We start from the raw sequence: 27,255 nt of genomic DNA on the forward strand, positions 1-27,255 counted from the left end.
GACGTACCGCCAGGACACGTCTTGAAGTGAATCCACTTCTAACCCGTGTCTGTCCCAAATCTGTAACGTATCTGTCATCTGGCGTACTTCGACGCTTGTCAAAAATGCAAGTGTGGACATCTCCTGGTCACGCGGACAATAGCGAACATCCTTTGAAAAAAACCTACTTTCGATGGATCGGATCAACACGTTACTTTAATGCGTGACAGTACACAGATCAGCGTCCACATTGGGCCTGGTTAGTAGATCGTAACTTCATACATTGTCCTGGCAGTTATCCTGTGTCCGGCAGTTTCTTCCAGTGTTCGGAATGGATTGTGACGGACTGCAGCTTGTAACAAATTGTTCGCGTAACAAAAGACGTCCACATTAAAGGGCAATAATGTTGCTCGGCGACTTACGTATTTGTATGAAAAGTTGCGTCGCTTCGTGTGCGCACTTTTGTACTAGCGTAACATGGTCGCGACAAAAACGTCGCTTCGAAAAGTCGCCCGTGGGTGCACCCTCTTACAGTCACGGGATAATGTTCGGTAAATTGTCACAAGTGTGGACCCACCTTTAATTGATGACGTTTGACATTGAATCTTATTACGTTCTGTTACGTTAGCTTTTTGTATAGGTATGTTTAAAAATGACTTACGTCTTTTTTTTTTCAATAAAAACGCAATTAGGATTACCTATCTTTAGTTTTTTATGGCTCTTTACTCTTAATTCTCTTAAACCGCCTAAAGTACCTATGTAATTTTAACCAGTACTTATTTGTTTTATTGTGTAACAAGCGCTAAGTGTCCGAGGAAAGTAAAAATTTCGCGGTTTAGAAACTGGTCCCAAAAACATTAGGAAATAGAAAGAGCAAAAACTTAACAATTTTTTTAATAATTTCAGTTGGGCCAGAATACTAAGGTTACCGCGTGTTCCGATGCTAGCGATGGCGGCGATTCACCAAAGGTAAGTTATTGCGATTCTTTACGTAAAATACGTATATACTTACTCGTAAGTTAGGCGAAGGAAAACATCGTGATCTTGTGAGGAAAACGGAATTATTTCAAAAGGGTCTAATAGTTTGGGTTGGAAGTTCAGATGGTATCCTCTTTTGTAAAACGAATGTTTTGCTAAATCCTGAGATTTGTTGCCAAAGCGAGCCCCATGGTCTCATGAGCCGTATCAAAATGTCAGGATAACGAATGGAAGAAGAATAACTAATAATTTTATAGGGTACCTAATAGGCGTACCGTCATTAAATGTATTCAATTTGCACATGCACGTCATCGTCATTATAAATCATCCTTTTGTCAAGACGACGTTGATAACTTTTCCATTTTCTCCCTGATTACGAGTCAAGAAGAAAGTAGGGGTTAAAATAATTATCTATACAATTAGCTCCCTATAATAGTTACTAGGTATAGGTACTTAAATATGTTTCTACTTATAATTATATATTTATAATATTTTAACAGTTTTTGTTGGAAGCAATCTTAGGTTCCTTATATCGAGGCCATCGAGGGTTTACTGGTGAAACCCGATAAATCGAGATAATTTGTCCTTGACATAACAACATTGTGGAAATTGCACATAGTTCGAATTTAAAACCAGTTTGCTCAACTTATCGGGTTTCACCAGTAAACCCTCGATATTGGCAATCAAAGAAAACGATCATTCACAAACAATTGTAATTTAATATATTAATGCCATTTTCATGACACGTTAAATACCGTTGCCCGTTACATTAAGGCTAATTCTAGTAATTCTCTCCTACTAAACTACGAACTTTGATCGTCTACATCTAGACCGTATAGATACACATATTACGAATTTGTCACTTGTACCTACTTACAAACGAAATTAAGTCATCAGGAAGTTCTCTACAAAGTACCTATGCTTCTTTATACGTGTATGTAGAACCAAGTTGTCTTCTAAGTGGAAAAATTAGTGGTGCAAATTGTGACAAGTTATTTTAGGTACGGCAGTTATGATCCAGGGCTTAAATTATCTACAATAGCCTTGACAGCCTGCCACGTTTCTCGGGCCGTGGAGACGATCTGAGAGCCAGGCAACAGGAATCCGTAGGGCCCAAAGGAGTCGCGCAAATCCACGTGGTAGGCAAATTTTATGTTGGCGCGCGCTTTTGCCCAGTCGTGCGACATACCCGATGCCGGCTGTCGAATCTCGGCTGCGGCTCCAACCTGAAACAGAAAACATTATTTAGAAACATAGTTTGGCTTGTTGGCCACCAACCAGTTGTTGGATGAGTTGATTCAGCGCTAGCGCAGCAGTTGCCAACACTAATCTCCACATAGAGTATCTATCTACCTACATTACATCAACGTTTAAACGCCCAATTCCTTAAATAGGTACTCACAAACCTTGACAACGCTCACACAACAAGCGTACCTGGTACTTAGTGCCGTACATATCAGCCAGCGCGGCTGTAGCCAGCTTGCCCATTTCCACCAGCACGCCGTCGTCAGCGAAGGGCGCGTGAGCGTGCGAGCTCGGAACCAGCCACGCCTGCGAGTATGCGTGCAGGCTGATGTACACCTGGAAAAATTCAACTATAAATATCCCTTCTTGGCAAAGTTTAATTCAAAATATAGAGAAAATTATAAATAAGTATTGAGGACACCTTACACAGATCAACTTAGCCCCAAACTAAGCATAGCTTGTACTATGGGTGCTGAGCGACGATATACATACTTAAATAGATAAATACATACTTATATACATAGAAATCATCCATGACTCAGGAACAAATATCTGTGCTCATCACACAAATAAATGTCCTTACCGGGATTCGAACCCAGGACCGCGGCTGCTAAGCTGCTAAGCAGGGTCACTACCGACTGAGCCAGACCGGTCGTCAAATAATTATTAATTAATGATAATAATGATAGTATGACGAGAACTCACTTCATGTCTTAATCTGACGCACTCGAGTAACTAATATCTACAGGACAATGCCCTCTTAGGTTTCTCTTCTACTTCTAGGTTTGATATCAAAAAAGGTTTTTTCCCCTCACTAGCTCGGAAACACGTGTTTTGTCCTTTAATACCAGCGGGTAAAAACGCATTTTATCCATTAGTGGGTAAAGTAATTTGACCTTGAATAAAGTCAAATTAACTGCTTTAAAATTGATAAAAGTAGGTGAATCTAGTAATAAAGATGATTTACCACCTGGGTAACTACTGGAAGCAGTGATAAACGCATTTTTTGCGTTGTAGTTTCCTCGCTATAGTGAGGGGAAAAGTTTTGTGTTACACTCGGGTGCAAATGTATTTTACTTCTCGTGTGTTAAAAAACTCGCAAGTTCAGGATTCTATTCTAGAACCACTCGCTTCGCTCGTGGTTCAACTATAGACTCCTTTCACTTGCTCGTTTTTCAATTCCACACTCGGCGTTAAAATACAACTGCCCCCTTGTATAATAAATAACTATTATCCTAGACTGAATCGGCCCTTCAATCAAGTGACATTGTGTCGCTTAACTTCAAACCTGGGGAAATCCATTCTGCTATATAAAAAATATAATATGATCTGAAAGATAATCAACCTTATAGCAGAATGGATTTACCCAGTTTTGTAGTTAAGCGACACAATTGTAGTCAAATGATTTACCTGTTTCCAATAAAAAAGGTTAAACTTTTGGTACTCCAGTCACCTCCACTCACCCACGGAAAAGCTTAAAACATCTGCCTGATTTGAACTAATTTAATACAAGTATCCAATTAAATATGAATTTTATTTCTATCTCTATCTATTTAGGTTTTCGGTGTATATGCCTTTATTTAGTAACAAGTAGCAATGCACGGACGAGAAGTTTCCAAAGTTGCAGAACTTTCCTCATGAGAATTTTCGGTAACTTCTGACAATGTTCTCGAGAACGAGAATTTATCAGAATATTTATTAACTTCGTAGTTTATACCGTGATTTCCTGACTCAGCAAGTCAAGACGTAGTCCCGTGGTAGTGCGCTGGCTTCGTATGCCGATGTTCTCAGGTTCGATCCTGACAGCGATTTTTTTTAAATTTATATTTTGACATGACCAAATCAAGATCAATCAATCAATCAAGAAATAATAGTTCGGTACGTAATTTAAAAAAGTCAGCACTAAAACTGTGAAGTCTGTAAGTCGAAATGTTCCCTGAAGTATATAGTGAGAATTTAAGCAACTTATTGATAACTTATCACTTATCACCAAAATAGGTAACTGTAATAGACAAAATTATATGTATAATAACATATAGTTTTATATTATGCCCATTTAAATTTTATTTCACGTATATTCTCTCGTTTAAACAATAAATTTCATGTTGCAGGAATGTTCTCCGAACATTCTCAAGAATGTTTCCGCTTTTTGGGAATGTTCTGCAATTTCTACATTACTAGTAACAAGTAGTACTTACATTAAAATATTTTAGTTATAATGAACTCTTAAACATACCTGCTTACCTCCATCAGTAATATTAATATGTACTTAATTAAAACAGTAATAGCTCGTTATCGCAGTATTTTTATTTTAATGCCGTTATATTATAGTATTTTATGCAACTGGTGTTTAAAACAGGCGAGTGGCATTTAATAAAGACGCCACGAGTATTTTTTGACTCAGTAAACACCGTTTGTACACTATATTTTTTCTACGACTGCACTTAATTTTTTAATAGTTTTTTAGAATAACTTTCGTGAAATACACACTGTTTCTTAGATTTTGACATGACGTTTACTATTTTATTTATTTCTGTGGCAGTGGAAGTAGGTACCTAAAAGTAGCCAAAAACTTACTGCGTGTATGCACAAATGCGTTTTTGAGGAATAGACTGTAGACTTATCTTTACATCCCTGTAAATGATAAATAAAAGTACGGGAATAGAAAACCATTCTACTCGTATATACTTACGTTATTTAGGCTAAGTAAGTGTATTTTTTTGGTGGTTAATACGCGTAGATGTTAAATTTAAATATATCTATAAAATTACTTTCAAACGAGGTGGAAGCTAGTCGAACTAGAAAACATCAGCAATCAGATAATTACTACCGGTAAAAGAAAACCGTGACTTTACGAGTGGGATTAATTATAGACGAGGAAGGTGAAACATACGACTCTATTGTTTGTTCGTTTAGATAAACATGTATTTTTAATGGGTCTCTATTGGTTCCCATAATTTTTTAAGTCCGATTTTTACAATCCATAACGTTTTCCGTCATAATTTTTCTTAGTCATATTATCACTAGTCATAAAACTAAACGTCAGAAATCGTAGTTCCGATTTTTGAAAGTCATAATTATTGTTAGTCATAAAATTTATTAGCCATAATAATCAAAGTCCATAGTTGTAAAAATCCATAATGTTGAAGGAAATAAACTTGTTCGGAATAATTGTTCTAAGGATTTTATCACAAGTCATAATGATTAATAACCACGTGTTTCTTCACTAATAGCATTCAATGGGATATCTATTGTTTCCCATAAAATATGTTGCAATGTTTTTTCGTCTGCATTTTCGTAAGTTGTAATTTGGCTTACTAACTTCCTCAGTATTTATTAAATTTTCATGGCACCTATTAAACCAATTGGTCTCGCCAAGGAGCTGACGTCGACAACTTCTATATCCGCTTTTAAGGACAAAAGATAACTAGCAAAAGGAAACTAGCGAAACTAACTACACGAGGCAAAGGGTTGCTTTTTGATACAATTTTGTTCCGCCAATAAGTCGACGGAGCCCCGCTACGCGGGCCTCCTATTTCCGCTCTAAGGTACAAAAGGAAACTAACGAACCTACACGAGGAGAAGGGTTAATTATTTTTAAAACAATTTAGTTCCACCAATGAGTAGACGGAGCCCCGCTACTCGGGGCTCCTATCTCCGCTCTAAGGAATCAAAGGAAACTAACAACCTACCTGAGGAATAGGGTTACTTTTTGTTTTGAAGCCATAAATAATATTTTATGAATAAAAATTTTCTGTGTAATTATATGTAATGTCTGAAATATAATATACTTTAGGAATTTTAGACATTAAATCTATATGCAGAACAATCAGTAGGGCTTCAAAATATATGCTTAATAATATTTCTGAATAATTATTTTATACTTTTCAATTTTATACTCATCAACTTTATGACTTTTGAGATTATGATATCCAACATTATGGTTTGTTAATGTTAGAATCATTAAACGTTATTCGTAACAAAAATTATGACTAGTGATGTTTATGACCACAAAATATATGAATAACAACTTCTGACTAACGAAATTATGAACAATAAGTTTATGGGAAAGAAAGGGATCCCATTTTTAATGCTAGTAAGCGTTTCAGTTTAGAACTTACTTAGATATTTATTTCTTCAATAGCTTTCAAATGAAAGGCGTTAAATGTAGTGGATCTGTAGGCTGATGGTAAACCTTGTAATAAACTTAGAAAATGTAAAAGTGAAAAAGACCTATATTATAGTATATATGCCTATATGGTGCTACTTTCTCGCACTTATACGCAAAGTAGAACTTTATGTGCATAATATTATGTTGAAACTTAAAAGGGCCATATTTACTGTAACACATCGTACGATACACGTGCGGAGAGGGAATGTGTTTTTCTATTTAATCATGGATTGTTAGAACAAAAAATCACAAGAATTCGTTGATAATTGCGACATGTAGAGGAAAACAAAACATAGAGCGGAATTTACCCAAGTTAAAATAGAGGCGCTTACTTACGCACTTCGATAATGCTTTGGTCAATAATTATCTACCTATAAGCCTGCCAGCCGAATCCAACAGAAGGTAAAAAGAATTCACGTTACGAGTTTTTGCTTAGTGGCTTTTCCTAAGTATTTTTATTTTAATGCAGGGTCCAACCTTTAGTTCTTTGATGTGTAGTCGATTTTACCCCATCATATACCGGGTACCCGGTAATTAATGGACAACCTTTTAACCACCAAGAGGGCACCTTATACTGGTCCAAAAAAACGACATTAAGGTTTAGTAAAAGTCGACTGGTTTTCGAGATTTTCACACTTTTTAAAATTTTAGGTAGTATTAAAGTTTTAAAAAGTGTGAAAATCTCGAAAACCAGGCTACTTTTACTAAACCTTAAAGTCGATTTTCTGGACCAGTATAAGGTGCCCTCTTGGTGGTTAAAAGGTTGTCCATTAATATCCATTAAAATTTTAAAAAGTGTGAAAATCTCGAAAACCAGGCGACTTTTACTAAACCTTAAAGTCGATTTTCTGGACCAGTATAAGGTGCCCTCTTGGTGGTTAAAAGGTTGTCCATTAATTACCGGGCACCCTGTATGATTAGTATTATTTTATTTTTCTGTTCCTACCTAATCCTATACACGTAGCACGCGGTTTCAAAAATTTTACAGCCGTAACCTTTTATTGAATTTGAATTACCTTTATCTGTCCCCTGTGTTCAGCCAAGAATTCAGACACGGCCCTGGTCTCAGGTTCGCTGAAGGGATGGGGCCCAGCGTAGTTCTCCGCGCAAGGGTCTCGCGAAGAGTCCTTTTCGCCCCAATGGTAGTCCCAGTTGCGGTCAGCGTCCACTCCAACGCACTCTGAGCGGCCCCAATTCCATGGAAACCTGTTGAACACAAATACATTGACTTTATTTGTCATTTATTCATGAAAAAACCGGCCAAGAACGTGTCGGGCCACGCTCAGTGTAGGGTTCCGTAGTTTTCCGTATTTTTCTCAAAAACTACTAAACCTATCAAGTTGAAAACAATTTTCCTAGAAAGTCTTTATAAAGTTCTACTTTTGTGATTTTTTTCATATTTTTTAAACATATGGTTCAAAAGTTAGAGGGACACACACACACACTTTTTTTTCCTTTAGGAGCGATTATTTCCGAAAATATTAATATTATCAAAAAACGATTTTAGTAAACCCGTATTCATTTTTAAATACCTCCAACAATATATCACACGTTGGGTTTGAAATGAAAAAAAAAAATCAGTCCCCACTTTACATGTAGGGGAGGTACCCTAACAAAACATTTTTTTTTTCACTTTTTATTTTACCACTTTGTCGGCGTGATTGATATACATATTGGTACCAAATTTCAGCTTTCTAGTGCTAACGGTCACTGAGATTATCCGCGGACGGACGGACGGACGGACGGACGGACGGACGGACGGACGGACGGACGGACGGACGGACGGACGGACGGACGGACGGACGGACGGACGGATGGACGGACGGACGGACGGACGGACAGATAGACAGACAGACATGGCGAAACTATAAGGGTTCCTAGTTGACTACGGAACCCTAAAAACTGACATTTTATTAATAATGATAATTACCATTAAATGGATTCATTGCAGTTAAATATTATCGAATTACGCTAGTTATAATCATAAATGGCCTATAAATAATTCAATGAACAGCTAACGATGACATTAAGTAGTCATTAACAATAGCGTTTTACTCATAAAAACAAACTGATAAGAGTGATAAGAAAACTCATCAAGTCATCATTTTTAAAACGATCCCAGACAGGGGGTAAAAATACTAAAAATACAGTTTTCTTGACCAGTTTTTTACTTACAATATTAATAAAGTTTGACTGACATTTTAAATCAATGATAAGTAATTTAGTAAAACAATAAAGGAAATTCCAAATTAATAGATTTTAAATTATGGTTTTCCCTTAGTTTTCATTTTCTAATCGACTGCTATTATTTTGCACACAACTGTATCTCTGAAAAGCAACTTCTTCAACCTAGCGTTTTCCCGGCCTAGCGCCAGGGTTCGAAAAGCAACTAATTAATAGAAATGCGTGTACAAGTAACTTAGGTAATATAATTATATACATATAGATCTGAATTGTACTTTCATATGTGAACCCACTACTTACGGTTTTGAAGTGGCCTTAGGTACCCCTCGGTCACCTCACCAAGTCACCAGCGTACCTAGCCAGCGTCACTATTTGCTTACGCTAATATCTTAGTCGCAGCTATTCAATTCAATTCAATTCAAAATATCTTTTTCTACTTGTCGACTGTAATCTGTCAATTAGGGCACCACAGACTAAACTATAAGTGCTAACTTTTCAGTGTTGGATACTCTATGGCAGTTCCGACTCAATTATAATAAGCTCATTATAGTTGACTTTAGTTAACTGTAATAATTTAAAAAAAAAACTTCATACAATTTCTATACTTATTTGCGATACCTGGCAAATTTTCCTGCATCTGAAACACATTTTTTTTTATCTGTCGCGTTATCGGCCAATCAGAGACGGTTATTACAAATAATTGGTTGCTAGGTAATTCGATGTTGATACAACGGTGAACGACTCTATTAACATTAATTTTAACTTGCATGTATGATGATATTTCCGTCCATTGATGACGAAGATGACTCGTAGAAAAAGTATTGTATACAATAGTGATATAATTAAGCTTTTCACTCTCGTACCGTACTATTAGGCCACTCAGCAAGCTTCGTGGCTAAACATGGTACTCGACTGAAAAGCTTTGTATTATATCACGATTGTATAAAATACTATTATTCATGTAGGCCTAATTATAAGCTCTTATGAATAGTTCTAGCTCTCTCTATCGCGCTAAAACGAAAGAGTGAAAGAACTACGATAACGACATTAGCGTAAGCATAGCGTAAGGCCGTAAGCAATAGGCTAATTTCCTACTAGTCAAATCAGCATCTTTTTAAGAACTGTCAAAACGATTTGCTAATAAAGAATTAATATGAAATACTGAGGAGTGACGTCACGGTCAAATCATTTACTATATCCATAGCTGAGCATTAACTCGTTAATCCGTTAATTAACGAAGTTAACATTTCGATTAACGGATTAACTTTTAAGTTAACTTTAAAAAATGTTAACGGACCCGTTAACTTCCGTTAAATTTCTCCGAGTCCGTTAATCGTTAATCCAACCGGGAAAGCGCCATCTGCGCTGCGAAAAACACGTCTGAACGCTACCTACTATAAAAGCCCGAAGTAAATCCTACGTTTTACCGATGTCGATCGCTAAGAGCCCGAAATATTACCTAAAGAAGTGTTCACGTGGGTTCGCTTTTACCAACGTTGATTCGGTGAATTCTAAGTTTTACCATGGTGATTGTTCTAGTGACAGGGCAGCAAATTCGAGCCCAATTTACGACCACATTCACTTCCCTAGCTTCTGCCGCCCCAAGTGTGCCCCAACAGTGTCAACACCACCAGCATCACGCTTACGCCTGCTGTGATCTTACAGCTCTCCTGACACAGGTCTCGGCAGTAGCTCAGGCGACCACTGCCTTCCATATGCACTCTAGAGACCAATAGGCTTGCTGTACTTCGGGTTTTTACAGTAATACTTATAGTACATTATAGTGGATTACTGATACAACTGAATACCTACAGTAACAATAAAAAAAATTTCACGTGTTAACGGACTATCAATCGCTTCAACGATTAACGAAGTTAACTTTTTTATTAACGGATTAGCGATTATCGAAGTTAACTATTTGATTAACGGTGTCCAGCTATGACTATGACGGCGCGTTGTCGAATATTGCACCTATTTGGGTTCACATCATTAGATTAATTGCCAATGTTTGTAATTTAGCTGTTTGATAGACTGTAATCGAATGTTATCAAGATCTTAAGTATCAAAGTATGTTATTATGATTTGTTATTAATCAAAGTAGTAAGATTGATGTTAAATTGTAGGGTATCTTGATGTTTCGTTGACAGTTGACAACTAATTGTTTGTTATGATTGCTTAAACGTCATAATATTGTGATTGTTGATTCTTTTAAAATTCAGGGTATCTTTGAAATTAACTTGACATTGACAGTCATGAAAATATTGCGGGTAGTATTGAAATAGGAGCGGGTTGTCCCCGAATAGGGTAGCAAGATGGCGTCGACCGGTCGGCAGCTGTCATTCCGTTGACAGCTGCGCGCGGTGGTGCACGTTTTCTAACCTATTGGCTCCTAATCCGTTTTTATTGTGCCAATCCTATGTTATTTTGATCTGAAGTGTATTGGAATAAATTCTGTGATTCGTAAACGTGTAGTACATGCTTTTATTTCCGCGTTTACACACCCTTATATCACGATGGGTGATAATAATGGAAGTGACGATACCCATCTTCGTGACATGTTAAAAAATAGTGACAAACGTTCCGCTGAGCCTCCTGTTGCTCCGTTATCAGAATCGAGGGATTACCTGATGTACCTCCACAGCAGCATACAGGTCAGAATGAAAATTTTTCTCTAAATAATGAGTGCGATCGATGGAAATTTCTTTTTGAAATGCAGCAACGGAATTTAGCAGATCTAATACGTGCTATACAAGAACCGCGTGTCACTGAATCAAAAGTTTCGTTGCCTGAATTTAATCCTGATATGCAGGATAGCGATGCGCGTGTATGGTGCGAAACAGTAGACTTGTGTTTGCAAGAAAAGCCTTTGTCTGGTGGTAACCTTATAATGACCATAAGCAGAGCACTCAAAGGAAGCGCAGCAGCATGGTTAGCACAGGCTAGCTTTCCTGGAATAACGTGGCCCCAGTTGAAGGATCTATTTCTTGCTCGATTCGATTTTGTGGAAACTCCTGCCGCAAATTTATGGCGACTATTCAACGGAAGCCCTAAAGAAGGCGAATGCTTGTCCGCTTACACCAGTCGATTTATGAGCGCCTTGTTGGCAAGATGGAAGTCTTTGACGACTGAACAAATCGCGATAGCTGTAACACTAGCTCATGCTGCTAAAATAGAGCCGCGACTTCAAAGAGTGGCATTTACCACTGAAATTGAAACTCGCAACAAACTTCAGCAAGAGCTCATGGCTTTTACTTTTAGAAAAAGAGGCCCCCCTAATCAAGACAAGTCAACATCGTTTGTGGATGCAAAGAAGCCGCGTACTGATAGCTCTCGAAGATGTTACAACTGTGGAAAGCTGGGTCATGTATCTAGTGAATGTCGAGGGAACAGCAGTCGCGACACCAACACTACACGCTCCGAGAGTTCCACTACATCTACAACTCAATCTTCGAAAGGAGACAACGATAACAAGAAGAAGATCACTCCAACCTGCTTCAAATGCGGTGAACAAGGTCACATCGCCTCACACTGTCCTACGAAGGACGCTAAGGACAGCGATGCACGGGTCGAGCGACGGGTGGATATCTGTACCATCAAAGCAGCCACTGATCAACTTATGGACGAAACCGGTGAGAAGTTTTCATTTTGTTTCGATTCTGGTGCCGAATGCTCTTTGATAAGGGAAAGCGTAGCCAGTAGACTCTCTGGGAAAAGAATGAATTATGCTGTCAGGTTGATAGGTTTGAATGGAAATATGAATTGCAATTTCCAAATTTTGTCGACAGTAACAATTCAAGGTCATTTAGTGGAATTGTTGTTTCATGTGGTACCAGATGAGCATATTACTGATGACATTATGGTAGGTAGGGATCTGCTTTTATTAGGCTTTTCGGTTGAGGTTTTTGCGCACAAGCTTGTTCTTAATAAAAGAAAAGTGATATCGGTTTGTAATGTAGGACAAAAAGTAAATAACTTCGAAGATACAAACTGCGATGTCTTGGGGCGTGAAAGACAACAATTGATTTCGCTGCTCGAAAGTAATTCCAGTTATTTTGTTGAAGGCACGCCAACTGGTAGAGTTACTACAGGCCAATTGGAAATTAAATTGATAGACCCCAACCGTACAGTCCAACGTAGGCCTTATCGGTTGAGCCCGGATGAGAGAACTGTAGTACGTAATCAAATTAAAGAGCTTTTAGCAGCCGGCGTAATACGGGAAAGTAGTTCTCCTTTTGCCAGTCCTATGTTACTCGTGAAAAAGAAAGACGGCAGTGATAGGCTTTGTGTCGACTACCGCGAACTCAACAATAACACGGTTCCTGATAGATATCCTCTGCCATTAATATCAGATCAAATTCAGCGCTTAGTTGGAGCGAATTACTTTACCTCCTTGGACATGGCTAGTGGATATCATCAGATACCGGTACAAGAAGAATCGATTGAGCGTACAGCTTTTGTAACTCCTGAAGGCCAATTTGAATATTTATCTATGCCGTTCGGATTACGGAACGCGCCTTCTATCTATCAACGAGCAATTAATAAGGCCCTGGGCCCGCTTACCGAGTCCTTTGCTGTAGTTTACCTAGATGACGTAATCATTCCATCGCGAACCATTGAGGAAGGTCTTGAGCGGTTACAAGTGGTAATAAAGGCTTTGACTGATGCAGGATTCTCTTTAAATATCAAAAAATGTGCTTTCCTGAAACAGAGAGTCGAATTTTGGGCTTTGAAGTGTCTGCAGGAGAGATAAGACCAAACCCACGTAAAATAAGAGCTTTGACTGAACTGGCGCCACCTCAAACAGTTACTCAACTACGCCAATTTATCGGTTTAGCTTCTTATTTTCGCCAATTTGTCCCCGGGTTCTCACAAAAGGCAGCCCCACTTTATGGCCTTACGTCAGGCAAAGGTAAGATTCACTGGACTCCCGAGCTTGAGAAAATCCGTAAAGAAATAATAGATATCCTCACCAACAAACCCGTACTTACTATATTTGATCCGGATCTCCCTACGGAATTACACACGGACGCGAGCGCGGAAGGCTACGGTGCCATACTCATGCAAAAAGTTGATGGTAGATTACACGTCGTAGAATATTACAGTCGTCGGACTTCTATGGCCGAGTCCAATTACCATTCCTACGAACTAGAGACACTCGCGATCGTGAACGCTATAAAACATTTTCGTCATTATCTGCAAGGGAAAAAGTTTTTGGTAGTTACAGACTGCAACGCGGTCAAAGCATCTAAATCAAAGTTAGATCTCACACCTCGAGTACATAGGTGGTGGTGTTTTCTACAGTCATTTGATTTTGATATTGAGTACCGACAAGGCAAACATATGAGCCACGCGGATTTCTTCTCGCGTAATCCTTTGCCAACCCGTAAACAGGTATCTAAAGTTGAACAGAAACGAATTAATTTAACAGAAATTTCTGATACCTGGCTACAAGCCGAACAGCAAAAAGACGATGAAATCAAATATATCATTACTAAACTCCAAAATAATGAACTCGACAGTGATATTGCTAAAACGTATGAAATTAGGCGTGGGTTACTATTTCGAAAAATTGACAGGAACAATAGGAGTCTTTGGTTGCCCATAGTTCCTCGGGCTTTTCAGTGGGCTATAATAAATCACGTACATGAAAATATCATGCATTTAGGGTGGGAAAAGACCTTAGAAAAAGTCTATTGTCACTTTTGGTTTCCAAATATGAACAAATATGTTAGGAAATTTGTAGAAAATTGCATCACTTGTAGGGTTGCGAAGGGTAACTCTGGAAAGGTTCAGGCTGAATTGCACCCCATCCCTAAAGTTACTATACCATGGCACACCATTCATATGGATGCAACGGGAAAGTTAAGCGGAAAGAAAGATACGAAAGAATACGTGTTCGTATCAATAGATGCATTCACTAAATTCGTGATTTTATACCACACTCGAAATATTGACGCAACTAGCGCGATTAAAGCATTAAAATACAATGTTTCATTGTTTGGCGCACCTCACCGTGTTATTGCAGATCAGGGTAGATGCTTCTCAGGGAAGGACTTTAGAGACTATTGTAATGCCCATAATGTTGATTTGCATCTCATAGCAACTGGTAGTAGCCGTGCAAATGGACAGGTAGAGCGTGTTATGTCTACACTCAAAAATATGTTAACAGCTGTAGAGACAAGTAAGAATAGGTCGTGGCAAGACGCGTTGTCTGATATTCAACTAGCTATTAATTGTACTATGAGTAGGGTAACCAAAGCAAGTCCCTTAGAGCTTTTAATAGGAAAGGTTGCTAGACCTCTAGACCTCATGACATTAGAAACAGATGAAACTGAAATCGACTTGAATTGTATAAGAGAGCGATCGGCACGAGAAATAGAGGCAAGCGGTTCTTACGAAAAGAACAGATTTGATAAAACTAAAGCCAAGGTTAAAAAATTTAAAGTTGGTGACTACGTTCTATTGGAAAACCATGAGCGTAATCAAACAAAGTTAGACTCAAAATTTAAAGGTCCGTATTTGATAGTAGAGCTGTTGGATGGTGACAGGTATCTATTGAAGGCTCTTAACTCTAATAGGACATACAAATATGCACATGATCGCGTGCGGGCTATGCCTGAGTGCTATGTTCCTTTAGAGTTAAACGCTGGGTTGGAAGTCCCTATTGACCAAGCTGAGACAGAATGTGCCGATGACGGCGATGGTGAGTAACTTAATCACACGATACTATTTTTGCTTTAAATCTCTACCCATAGTTTCCGTAATGACATTGACTTGCCTGTGTGGCATTGACTCGCCTGTGTGGCTGTAACTCGCCTGTGTGGCTGTAACTCGCCTGTGTGGCATTGACTGGCCTGTGTGGCATTGACTGGCCTGTGTGGCATTGACTGGCCTGTGTGGCATTGATTCGCCTGTGTGGCGTTGACTGGCCTGTGTGGCACTGATAAGCCTGTGTGGCAGTGACACGCCTTTGTGGCATTGACTGACTCGCCTGTGTGGCCCTGACTAATTAGCCTGTGTGGCATTAATGAGTATTCTTATTACTGTGTGTGACATCCCAATTTTATATGCCGATCGTGACTTTGTGCAATTTTGACGGGCCTGTGTGGCACGAGCGTAACTTGATTTCGTCTCAGACATATTATGTTGGTCAGGGTGACCGAGTGGTCCATAGTGTAAACCACTACCTCTTCGTTGCAGATACTGAAGATGAGTCAGCCCCAGCACACGAGGACGTGTGAATATGCAGGACGGCCGTGACGGCGCGTTGTCGAATATTGCACCTATTTGGGTTCACATCATTAGATTAATTGCCAATGTTTGTAATTTAGCTGTTTGATAGACTGTAATCGAATGTTATCAAGATCTTAAGTATCAAAGTATGTTATTATGATTTGTTATTAATCAAAGTAGTAAGATTGATGTTAAATTGTAGGGTATCTTGATGTTTCGTTGACAGTTGACAACTAATTGTTTGTTATGATTGCTTAAACGTCATAATATTGTGATTGTTGATTCTTTTAAAATTCAGGGTATCTTTGAAATTAACTTGACATTGACAGTCATGAAAATATTGCGGGTAGTATTGAAATAGGAGCGGGTTGTCCCCGAATAGGGTAGCAAGATGGCGTCGACCGGTCGGCAGCTGTCATTCCGTTGATAGCTGCGCGCGGTGGTGCACGTTTTCTAACCTATTGGCTCCTAATCCGTTTTTATTGTGCCAATCCTATGTTATTTTGATCTGAAGTGTATTGGAATAAATTCTGTGATTCGTAAACGTGTAGTACATGCTTTTATTTCCGCGTTTACACACCCTTATATCACGATGGGTGATAATAATGGAAGTGACGATACCCATCTTCGTGACATGTTAAAAAATAGTGACAAACGTTCCGCTGAGCCTCCTGTTGCTCCGTTAACTATATCTTTTTCTTTGAATTATTAAATAGAAATTATGTTTAAACATAGCTACTGTCCATATTTTTCTTCTAATTATGTGGTGCTTTATTTCGTGCACTGCAGAACATATTTTATTTTAAGTAAAGGAAACTAGCGTATTGTGACATTGGCTATGTACTCAGCGTTCTCAACCTGTTTTGTAGGAATGGTCTATATAAACATAGTTAAATGTTTAAGTTTAACAAGATAAGGAACTGTGTCCGGTAAGAAACAGTTACATAAATGGTGCCATCGCCACATATACTCGTATTCTCCCAAAGAGAAAACTTTGCGGCCACGCCAATGCAGAATTACTTTATGGTCTTTTAGCTACTTGCATTTAGTAATACGTTGGTAATATGTCAATTCAATATAAATTTAAATGCTAAAAATACATTGATTTTACCAATAAACGCCACATAAAAAAAGATTTTTAATTAGAAGAACTAATAGTAACTGTTACAGTGGGGCTGCAAATCTTCGAAATGTTCGAATCTAATAGGTAAATTTTGACATATACTTGTTTATGTTTATAAAGGACTTAAATATGTGGTGAACAATAAGATCCCCTTCCTTGCATGCCAGGCATAATTAGTATTACATATCTACAATCTACATATAGTCAGACCAATCCGAAAATATCGGTCTCACGAAGAACCTACAAAACAATTGACAGTTAACATCACTTATTACCATTTTATTAGTCTTGGGTAAATATTACTTACATATACATAATGGTTTTGTGTTACTAACCAGCCGATATAATAGTCTTCAGATTGGTCTTGCAACCGAGACCGCGTTTTCTTCCACAGCCGATCGTGCGTGTGGGAATGCTCGTAGCCATCCGGGTTCAACACTGGCATTATGTAGAAGTCAGCCTGTTTGAGGACTTCGAGCTCTGCGCCTGATGAAATGAAAATAATAAAATTAGTTATCGACACTATACGTGATACGAAAACACGTCTACATTACAGAGACAGATTTATATGTAGTAATAAAAAACTAAACAGACAAAGCCCCAAAAATATCACACACCATGCACATAGATTAGTGCATATATGTATTTACCTCTACATGTTGCCTTTATCCGTACCTAAATTACCTACATCGATAGGTACATTCGATGTTTATCAGAGAAAAACTTTCTTTGCGCTTCATTGAAAAAAAAATGAACTTTATTTTTGTTAAGTTTTTATGTTACCTACGAAGATTATTTCTCTACTTTCTTACCATTATACAATTTATACATAGGTATATTAGAGTTAATACGGCAAGCAATGTAGACCGCTGAATAATCGCAGATCTAAGTACTGACTTAGCTCGTAAAATTATCATTAACTACCTAGATTAACATTAAAGTTATACACATAGGTGCACACGGATCTTTACATAAAACGAACGAAATTGACCATTACGTTTCTCTAAGTATATTCATGACATGAAGCTAGAGAGGTATTTATAATAGATTATTATAACTATTATAAGCAACTACTTAGTAAGTAATACTTAATGTCTTATCTTAACTATAACAGCTGTAACTATAATTATTATACAGTATACCTTATCTGCCTGTCTGTTGCCGCTATCTCGGTACATAACGTATGTTTCCAGGCCCCATGGCCCATGCCTTGCGCCCGGGACTTATATTTATTTTCTCTTTTTATCTCTTAAATTGATTTGATAAGTAATTAGTATAATTACCTAGGCCCTTTTCGCCTTCCACTAGAGCATGGAGAATCCAAGTAGCAACGGCGGGTGCAATCCACTCGCGAGCATGTGCTCCTGCCTCTAGCCACACTGCCGGCTTCATTCTAGAACGCAACTGCCATTTCTTTTTTGAATCCTTAGATTTAGTTCCAGCCGATTGAGTTTCATTCGATGGAATTGAAATCTGAATAAATATGAAAATGTTAGATCTGACGTGACTCAAGGTTCTGATCAAAATAAAAATAAGGTTGTAGTGATGTAGGTGCATGTAATATACCTTCACAGCTACCAATGGTAGTCCCTCGGACGAACGTCCCAATGGCACTAGCTCTATGAGGTCGGCATGGTGGTGCTGCAAGTACTCCAAGTACCGCAGAATGTCAGCGTACCGATGGTATCGACGCCAAGTCATCGGGTGCCCTCGCAGCTGTTCCAACTCCAATCTTTGTTTTTTGGACAATCTGGGATTTTCATACGTTATCGCTTTCTGTAAATCAATAATATTTATTACAAATTTAAATTTGATTTAATCCATATTAATCATTTTATCTTATTAGCAGCGAGTCGTGTAATTTGCTAATAATTTACTAGGTAGGGATTTATTTAGGCAAGTATACCTACTTACTAACAATAAAGACTACCTATAGTTATGATAAATATGGACATTTGGAAGGCGTGCTCGGAGATGTAGTCAGCACGTTGCTCGCTGCTGGGCTATTATGGCTATGGCTGCTATGATATAAAAAATCGGACGCGTGGCTAATTTCCGTTATATCTGACAGACGGTAACATCGAAAGACAAGAAACAACATCTAAGATGGTTAAAAGGCAACAACAACAGGTATTTTATTGTTAATACCTGTAAGTCCCAAATAACTACATCAAAATCGATTTTCGAGGATTTCATGTGGTCCTTGACGTCGGCGAGAAGGTCTGGTGGAACCAGCAGGTCGGCTGATCCGTTTAGCGAGGGCGAAGTCCACCACATGAGGTCCGAGCCCTGAGCCTCTTCTTGTAAGTCTAGCATCTCGCGGACTTTCCACTGAGCGTCTGGGTACGCTCTCAGGAGTTGAAAACCTTTGTAATTTTTCTTCAGTGACTTCTTGACCGGTTTTTTCTCTGTCGAAAATTAATTAGATCGTTAGTATTTTACTTAATATAAAACAAACTGTAGATTTACCTTTTTGGAAAGGATTATTTAAAGTAGGCACGGACTTGTTATCTTGTTATCGATTTTGTCTAAGTAGGCGTGGTCATGTAATCCAGCCCGATCTAAAAGCGCAATTACAGCAGAAGAAAGTGAGATGCACATAATCGATTAGGTACCTATGTTTTACTGCATGTATGTGCATGGACCGTATTTTATCTGTTTAAATAGGTTCTTACTTTCATTGACAACGTAGGCGCCATCGTCTTCTTCAGAGTCCAGCAAGGTTTGAAACCAACCATTTGTAGAAGTTGTTAAAGGTGCGGTGGTGGTTGTCGATGTGGTGGTAGTGGTTTGTTGTTTCTGTTTTGACTTTTTTGTCCACCCACCTCCGAACCAAGGTGTTTTCATTGTAATCCAATTATATATACTAGAAATAAAACCTGGAAGTAAGTAAAATCTATTTAAAATTTTACAGTCTTATGATAGTTGTGATAATGACGAAAATTTATATTTTTTAAAATACACCTACAGACTTTTGACATATTCAAATAGCACGAATCTTTAATGAAAACTCGTTAGTTTTGCTCTCAACTTATTACAATGTATGTACATAGAACGTAAAACTAAGTAATATGAGTTTTCTTTTTCTCACACTTCGAAATCGGTACGATATTATAATTATGTCGACGATCGTATCGCATACATTGTAGAACTTTTTGTGAAACGTAAGACACCCAACACTTCCAGGTTTTTTAATTTCTTTACGTGTGTCTCAAAGTTTTTTTTTTTCATTTCTAATGCCCTGATAGTATATAGGTTATAATTGCTCTAGAAGGTTGTAGTTGTTCTAAGTGTACAAAAATATAATAGTTATTATTTGTTATACAAGGGGGCAAAGTTGTATTTTAACGCCGAGTGTGGAATTGAAAAACGAGCAAGTGAAAAAATTCTATAGTCGAACCACGAGCGAAGCGAGTGGTTCGAGAATAGAATCCTAAACTTCCGAGTTTTTTAACACACGAGAAGTAAAATACATTTGCACCCGAGTGTAACACAAAACTTTTCCCCTCACTATAGCGAGGAAACTACAACGCAAAAAATGCGTTTATCACTGCTTCCAGTAGTTCCACAGGTGGTACATCATCTTTTTTACTAGATTCAACTACTTTTATCAATTTTAAAGCAGTTAATTTGACTTTATTCGAGGTCAAATATACTTTACCCACTAGTGGATAAAATGCGTTTTTACCCGCTGATATTAAAGGACAAACACGTGTTTCCGAGCTAGTGAGGGGAAAACATAATTTTTATATTTGCCAAGTCAGTAACATGGGGTAAGCTTGAAGGGTTTTTCTTGTTTTACGAAGCACTACGATCTCACAAGAAAAACCTTTCAACTTACCCCATTTTACTTCAGGTTCTTTTCTACTTTTTTTATTAAGACCAGTGGCCCATTTCTCAAAACTGAAAGTTACAAGTTACAAGCGGAAGTCTCTTTCCAACTTGTCATATTAGACATTGAAAACCACTTTGTAAAGAGACTTCCACTTGTAACTTTTCAGTTTTCAGAAATGCATTAAAATGTTGTTTTAAATATTTAAACGGTTTTGTTGTACTTTTTCCATTGCGACAATTTCATCCATCCATTCCATTTTTGTCACAGCGGAATTTCCAGTCCCGGCAGTTTGTACAATAATAATTATATGTTGTATCTCAGCTCAGGCAATGTAGTATTTTAATTTTAATTATGCAGATTCTGTTAAGTAATGATAATGAGTATTAAAACATAAGAATATAAGTATCCTTATATTTTTTATAATTAAAAGTAACTCTTTTTTTTAATTTACATATTTAATTTTTTCATTTCATTTTTTGCTCTCTTTAAAAAATAAATCTTAATGAAATGGCATGTTCGTTATACTTCAGAGTAGCGATTATATTACAAATTTATTTAAAGGTTATAAAAATATTAATGGCCCTTATTATATTGCCTTCAGCATGAGCCAGTATGAGGTAAGTATGTCACTTGTAACTTTAAACACACCAACTCGAGCAGCACCACAGATGTCATATATACCATAGATCAAGCAAACGTATCTACTTAGCGTGTCAAATGAACTCAGTGAAATCCACTGAGTTGTCCGTCTTTACTCGCAGCTTGCAGCTTTCGGGCGTCAATTTTTGTAAGTTGAAGTCAACCAAAACATAAAAAATGCCTCGTTACGTGATATTCAATTGCAACAACACAAAAATTATGAACAATCAAGAGCCTGAGACATATTTAAAATTACAGACAAGAATCAACTTCAGTACAAAATTTGACACGCTCGGCCCCTATACAAATATATGAATTTGTTTCTTCTATCTAAATTAAGTTCTGTGAGCAGCACCCTCGGCAATTGACAACATTTCATATTTTCTACTACTACTTTTTATTGTTTGGTTTGAAAGAACTCAATATTTAAAGATACACGTATTTTTTTATTTTTCCTAAAAACTGCTACTTTCATGCGAAAATCCCTTTTTATTACTACTTCGAACAGAAAGAGCGTAAGTTACAAACGTCAAGACAGCTTTATGACGTCACATGTGTGGTTTCATACACCTAAGAAAACAACAAAATCATTCCTAAAAAAAAAGTTTTAACAGTCAGCTTAAACAGTCCGAGATGTCTGACGGTCAAGTGTCACTGTCAACAAATATTGAATAACTACGAGCTATGAAATGTAGAAGTATAAGGAGAGAAATCTGTCAAAGCAGAACAGTCGAAAATGACGTGTCAAACCCTTATGTACCTGCAATAGCAGCGCCACCTGGTTTTATATCTGCACTTCTGAAACTTAAAGCTTAGACCCGTGACGGGTGCCCTCTATTTCGCCTATCATTAATTCGCCTGTGACACTTATTATCGCTAGTAGTATGGAGATTAGAGGTAAGGAGCCGTAAACTCAAGTGACATCCCAACCGGAAGATTTTTTTGGTTATAGTGGCAGCTCTGAATAGTCTGACTCAACTATGTAACGTCACTTCAAACTATTTTTAAGAATTTTTTACTAAAAATAAGGAAAAAATATATTAAAAAATATATTTTTGTGATCTACAGACGTATAACTATCTCGAAATGGTTTTTGATTTAGGGACATTTTGAAACGTTGTCAATGTCAACTGTCATTTTGAAGGCCAAAACATATTATTTGTTGCACTCAATGACATTATTAGGAGAGCACTTGTATCGGCAAATGTTTGCCGCCTCGCACATCGGCCGGACAGTCCGGACTGCTGGAGCAGCGGCTGAACTAGCAGCATCACGGAAGCGCGACAAATATTCGGCGCTGCTGTCGCGCTATCTATATGTCCCGTTGGCAGTGGAGACGTTGGGGTGTTGGTGTGCGGAGGGGAAAGCCTTTTTGGTCGAATTGGGGCGGCGGCTCAGCGAGAGAGGCCATGACCCTCGTTCCGGGTCTTTTCTGATGCAAAGGCTGTCTATCGCAATTCAGCGTGGGAACGCATCGAGTGTGATGGGCACTTTTGCTTCTGGGAGGGCTCGGAACGAGTTTTGTGAATAGAATTTAGTTTTATAGTAATGTTAGTTTTAATTGAGTAGTATTATATTAATTAGTATTTTTAAGTTAGTTTTACATGTACCGCTGTCTTTTGAATAAATAATTTTGATTTTTATTTGTTTGTTTAAAATTTTGTTATTGTAACTATATATTCCTGGGCCGTTTTATTAATATGGATCCTGTGACACATTTCTATTCATATCATCTCGTAAGGACGTTTTGTCACACCTATGCGTTTAGAGCCCTTAAAAAATATATAGTTAACGTTTTCATGTTAAAACTCAAGTTTTAAGTAATATCAATAGCAAATTATTTATTTTTATTAAAACCGAAATAAATTACACATATGAAAGAAAAAGTGACTGACAGTGCCTGAGGCTGGAATCGAACCAGCGTACCCTCCTCCTTGTATAGATTACTCATATGAGAGATAATTTCGACCTCAGCAGCTGTGACCTGAGTGACCGAGCGGAAACAGGCATCTGCCGCGATTGCAGGGTACGCTGGTTCGATTCCAGCCTCGGGCACCGGAGGCCTTGGTCACTTTTTCTTTCATATGTGTAATTTATTTCGGTTTTAATTTATATATATATATATATATATATATATATATATATATATATAGTTGTGTGACTACTTTAAGATAGCACAAGTTGAAATATTTTCAATAGAATTTAATTTGACTTGTGTTAATTAGCGCAGCAATATACCTATAGCACGCGAGAAATCGCGAGTAGTTCTAAATCGTTCACTTGAGAGCTGTGAGGTTGTGATTGTTGCGAATACAAAACTGCGACATGGGTAGGCCTATAGGGTAACTGCTCATTTTGTTGTACTATATTGCTTCGCTGAAATGGATGTACAAGAGCATGTCTAACCTCAACAGTCCGCAGTATAACTGAAATAGTATGAGTTCGCGCATCCTGTAATATTGGACCTTAAATGTGACAGTGAGCTCTAGTTATTCAACGCAGCTTGGCACGATTGTTCATTGGAGCATACTAATCTGATAATTTTCATAAAAGACCCCATGTATAAACTAGTTATTCCCAAAAATAGAGGGGGGATAGAGAGCTTTGAATTTTGATACAGTTTGCCGTCTATTGGCAACGTTGTGAAGGAGTGACTCTGATTGTAACAAATTTATTATTTTTATACCTAAATTATTTTGAGAAATTTATTAACGAAAGGGGTTTAATTTCATGACTACCTAAGTAGGTAGATAGCAACTTGTAAGTGTCGTTGCTTTACTTTATAGTCCAATGAAATAAATGATTACACTAATTTGTGGTATCGTGTATACATGAGATGACTCACATAGGTACGTTGTAAAAGTAGAAAACCGGTGCGCCAGTGGGGCAGGCGGTGCAATCTGAACCAAAGCGAGAGCAGGAACAATTTAATTTCGCGCCAACCCTCATCGTTCCACCTTGTCTAGCGAGTAGGTTTAGATAGAGACAGACGAGGCCGACAGCGGGAAAACGGGCAGGTAATAGCGCGTGAGAGCCTGCGCGGGCGCAGGCGCCGGCAACTGGCGGTTTGCGGATCATTTTCCGCATAACTCACTGATTGGCCACGCGATAACAGCCGGAAAGTCGCTTGAAACGACCCGTACCTACGTTAAACCTGAACACTTTTCTATCCTTAACACTACTTTCGCGGAATACCTTTTCCAGCGTTTAAGTTGAATATTGTTTCAAGTTCAAATTATACATGTAGGTACTTAATTTTCCTACATATTAGAAAAAAGCTTTTTAGGTTTGTCTGTAAAATCTCGATGTGACATTATATTTATCACTGATGATGACTAAGGTAATCTAGGTATTTAGTTGGTACATTAAAAAAAAATTGGGTTAGGTTCTAGAGTGTTCGACATGTGCATTATGAAATTATGCTAGAATTATTTCACAATTAATAACTCACGTGCGAAATCATCATACTTAGGAGTAAGTTACAATAATTTTTTGTAGGTAGGTAATATATTAAATACAACAATATCAGTAATTTGTTCTTCAAAATAAACCTTGTAAATGTTGTTATGAGAACTACTCGAAACAATTAAAAGTAGAGTTTTTGCTAACATGTTCCTTTGTATATTTCTAGGTATGGAAATTCTATTATAGCTTTAGTTACCCACCTATAAACCAACCTGGTTTAGCTTGCTTCTTTGGCGTTTTCTTCACTTTATCTGTGTTGAAAAACTCAGATAACCATCCAGATTTTTTAGGAGGGCATGTTTTATTCTTGCTTGGGGTTGATTTCGTTGGCTTCGTGGTTCTGCGAGCCACAGTGGTTGGTCGGCGCGTTGATGTCGGTTTCTTGGTTCGCACTGTAGGTCGTCGGGTGCTAGTTTGGCGATAGGCGCCTGGGGCTGAACCTCCTATCCATTGGTACTGCACCCCTGATCCCAAATCGGGTCGATTGTGCTGCACTTTAACAGGCGGCTGTTTTGTCACTAAAAAGTTGGTGTAGCTTTCAATGTTGATGGTTGTACTTTTAACTATCTTACTTTTATTCTCACTAATTGAGTCTTTGTTTACAGCTTTATTTTTAAGTCTCACTTTGGTCGGTTTAGGAGTACGCGGGCGCGGTAAAGGAGTCGTCTCGAAAGACTCCTCGGTGTCGTCCCATATTATTAACGGGTCCAATGATTCGGAATCGGAGGAGGAAGGCGATAGGCGGCGAGCGACGACCGCGCACGCCAGCAGCGCAAGCAGCGTCAGGCGACGCGCCATGTGAGCCACGCGAGCGTGTGTACATGGCGAGGTGCGAGCGCACTGTACCCGTGCCGGCGAGGTGTGCGCGCCTGTGCAACCACCTTCCCTGCCACCGCCATTAAAGCGACAATGTCGCTTTCAACTCGCCTACTAACACTAGGTCAAGTCGCTCGCTTAGGTTTTATGTTATTATTTATTTTCGTACTTACTTGTCAGTCAGCCATCGTTAACGTTATAAACAAACCGCATTTATGCGGATTTAAAGAAAGAAAATACCTAATTCGCATACGTTGATTATGATTTTGCACGCTGTTATTGAAAAGTACTATACCGTCATGCAGTGCGTAAAGTAGATCATTTTCTATGGTCCATTTCCCGCGCCTTGTGCTAAAGGGGTGTTACTTCACGAGCGTGTCATCCATAATGGTAGCCTTGTAACTGGTGACATGTCATTGCATGGTATGATTATTTGCATTACCCGGACCTCTATTTTAGTTATTATATACTTTCCAAAAGAGAATTCAAGTTGAAACTAGTACTGTCATATTATATGTATTGTAAATATATTATAGATACCTACTCGTACTCGTACCAATGTAGTGACATGGATTGTTGATTATAAAATAATTAAAAAAATGCCTTTATTATTACAAATTTGAAATTACATGCAATTATTCAATATTTCAGTGACAGTTGTTTTTTCGTGCTTTATTGTAACTTGCATGCATGAGTATGTTTTATATTATTGTGTTCTAATTTATGTTATGTGTATTATTATTTTAAATTATCTATTTATTAATGAAATTACATTTCTCACAGAAAAAAGATTCGAGTAATATAATAAGAAGATAAATTATTAGTATTGGTGTCATATAATAAATTATGTCTCTAACTTTTCATTTTCTTTTTTGGTCGTCGTCGGGTAAAGGTAACGGCCTCCTCCAGGCATTTCCACTTACTTAACTCTATCAGACGCTACTATATTTTTTCGTGTTGGTGTGGTGAAAAAAATTGTGTTTCACTCGGTGGCAAATAGGAATCTTTCGCTTGCTCGGGTATCAATATTGGCACGTGCGGTTAAACAACAACTTTGCCCCCTTGCGAGTAAATCAAATAACTATTGACTTTGTTTCTTTTGAATATGTTTCTTGACTGCGCAGTTTTACTGACACCCTATGTGCAACATGTCAGTGTTAATATTATCTATCATTTATTCCTTATCACTAATAATTCAATAAATACGGAACGGCGGAATGAGGGTAGGTATACAATCATTAGGTATATCATGTAACTCCTATTACTATTTCGTTTATTTATGCCTGTATCTATATAATATGTATGCTAATTTAGAAATTTTATGATTAATATAACAACAGGTTAGTTGGAGCTTGAAGTAAAACAAGATATAGTACTTACCTATTATAACGGTAATTAACGATACTAACACGGACTTCATTTCCTCGACTAAGTCTCATAGTATAGGTACCGCGAAAATCACTAATAAAATATATGGATATAATCGAATCTAACACAAACAAGTTTATCGTTATTTTATGATCGATCTCGAATCGCTCGATCGATGAAATTAAAGGGATTTTGTCTTCAATCTAATCCAGTGGCAGA

The 27,255-nt window shown here is 37.8% G+C and overlaps 1 protein-coding gene across 4 annotated transcripts; it reads right to left on the minus strand.

The window, feature by feature from the left end:
* Positions 1 to 1,703: 1,703 nt before the first annotated feature.
* On the minus strand, positions 1,704 to 25,999 carry LOC125228370 (carboxypeptidase A4-like). 4 transcript variants are annotated; one of them, XM_048132913.1, is made up of 9 exons: positions 25,065 to 25,999; positions 19,589 to 19,792; positions 19,062 to 19,321; positions 18,480 to 18,689; positions 18,197 to 18,386; positions 17,249 to 17,399; positions 7,390 to 7,579; positions 2,392 to 2,538; positions 1,704 to 2,183 (listed from the first exon to the last, which is right to left on the minus strand). In XM_048132913.1, exons 1-9 carry the CDS (start codon positions 25,648 to 25,650, stop codon positions 1,968 to 1,970), a joined length of 2,154 nt encoding a protein of 717 aa, XP_047988870.1. In that variant the 5' UTR covers positions 25,651 to 25,999; the 3' UTR covers positions 1,704 to 1,967. The 4 variants fall into 4 exon arrangements, with proteins under 4 accessions (XP_047988870.1, XP_047988868.1, XP_047988872.1 ...); XM_048132911.1 differs by having other exon boundaries at positions 25,053 to 25,999; XM_048132914.1 differs by having other exon boundaries at positions 1,967 to 2,183; positions 2,360 to 2,538; positions 25,053 to 25,999.
* Positions 26,000 to 27,255: the final 1,256 nt, after the last annotated feature.

This window comes from Leguminivora glycinivorella, chromosome 7 (genome assembly GCF_023078275.1).
Source record: "Leguminivora glycinivorella isolate SPB_JAAS2020 chromosome 7, LegGlyc_1.1, whole genome shotgun sequence".
Classification (NCBI taxonomy): Eukaryota; Metazoa; Arthropoda; class Insecta; order Lepidoptera; family Tortricidae; genus Leguminivora; species Leguminivora glycinivorella.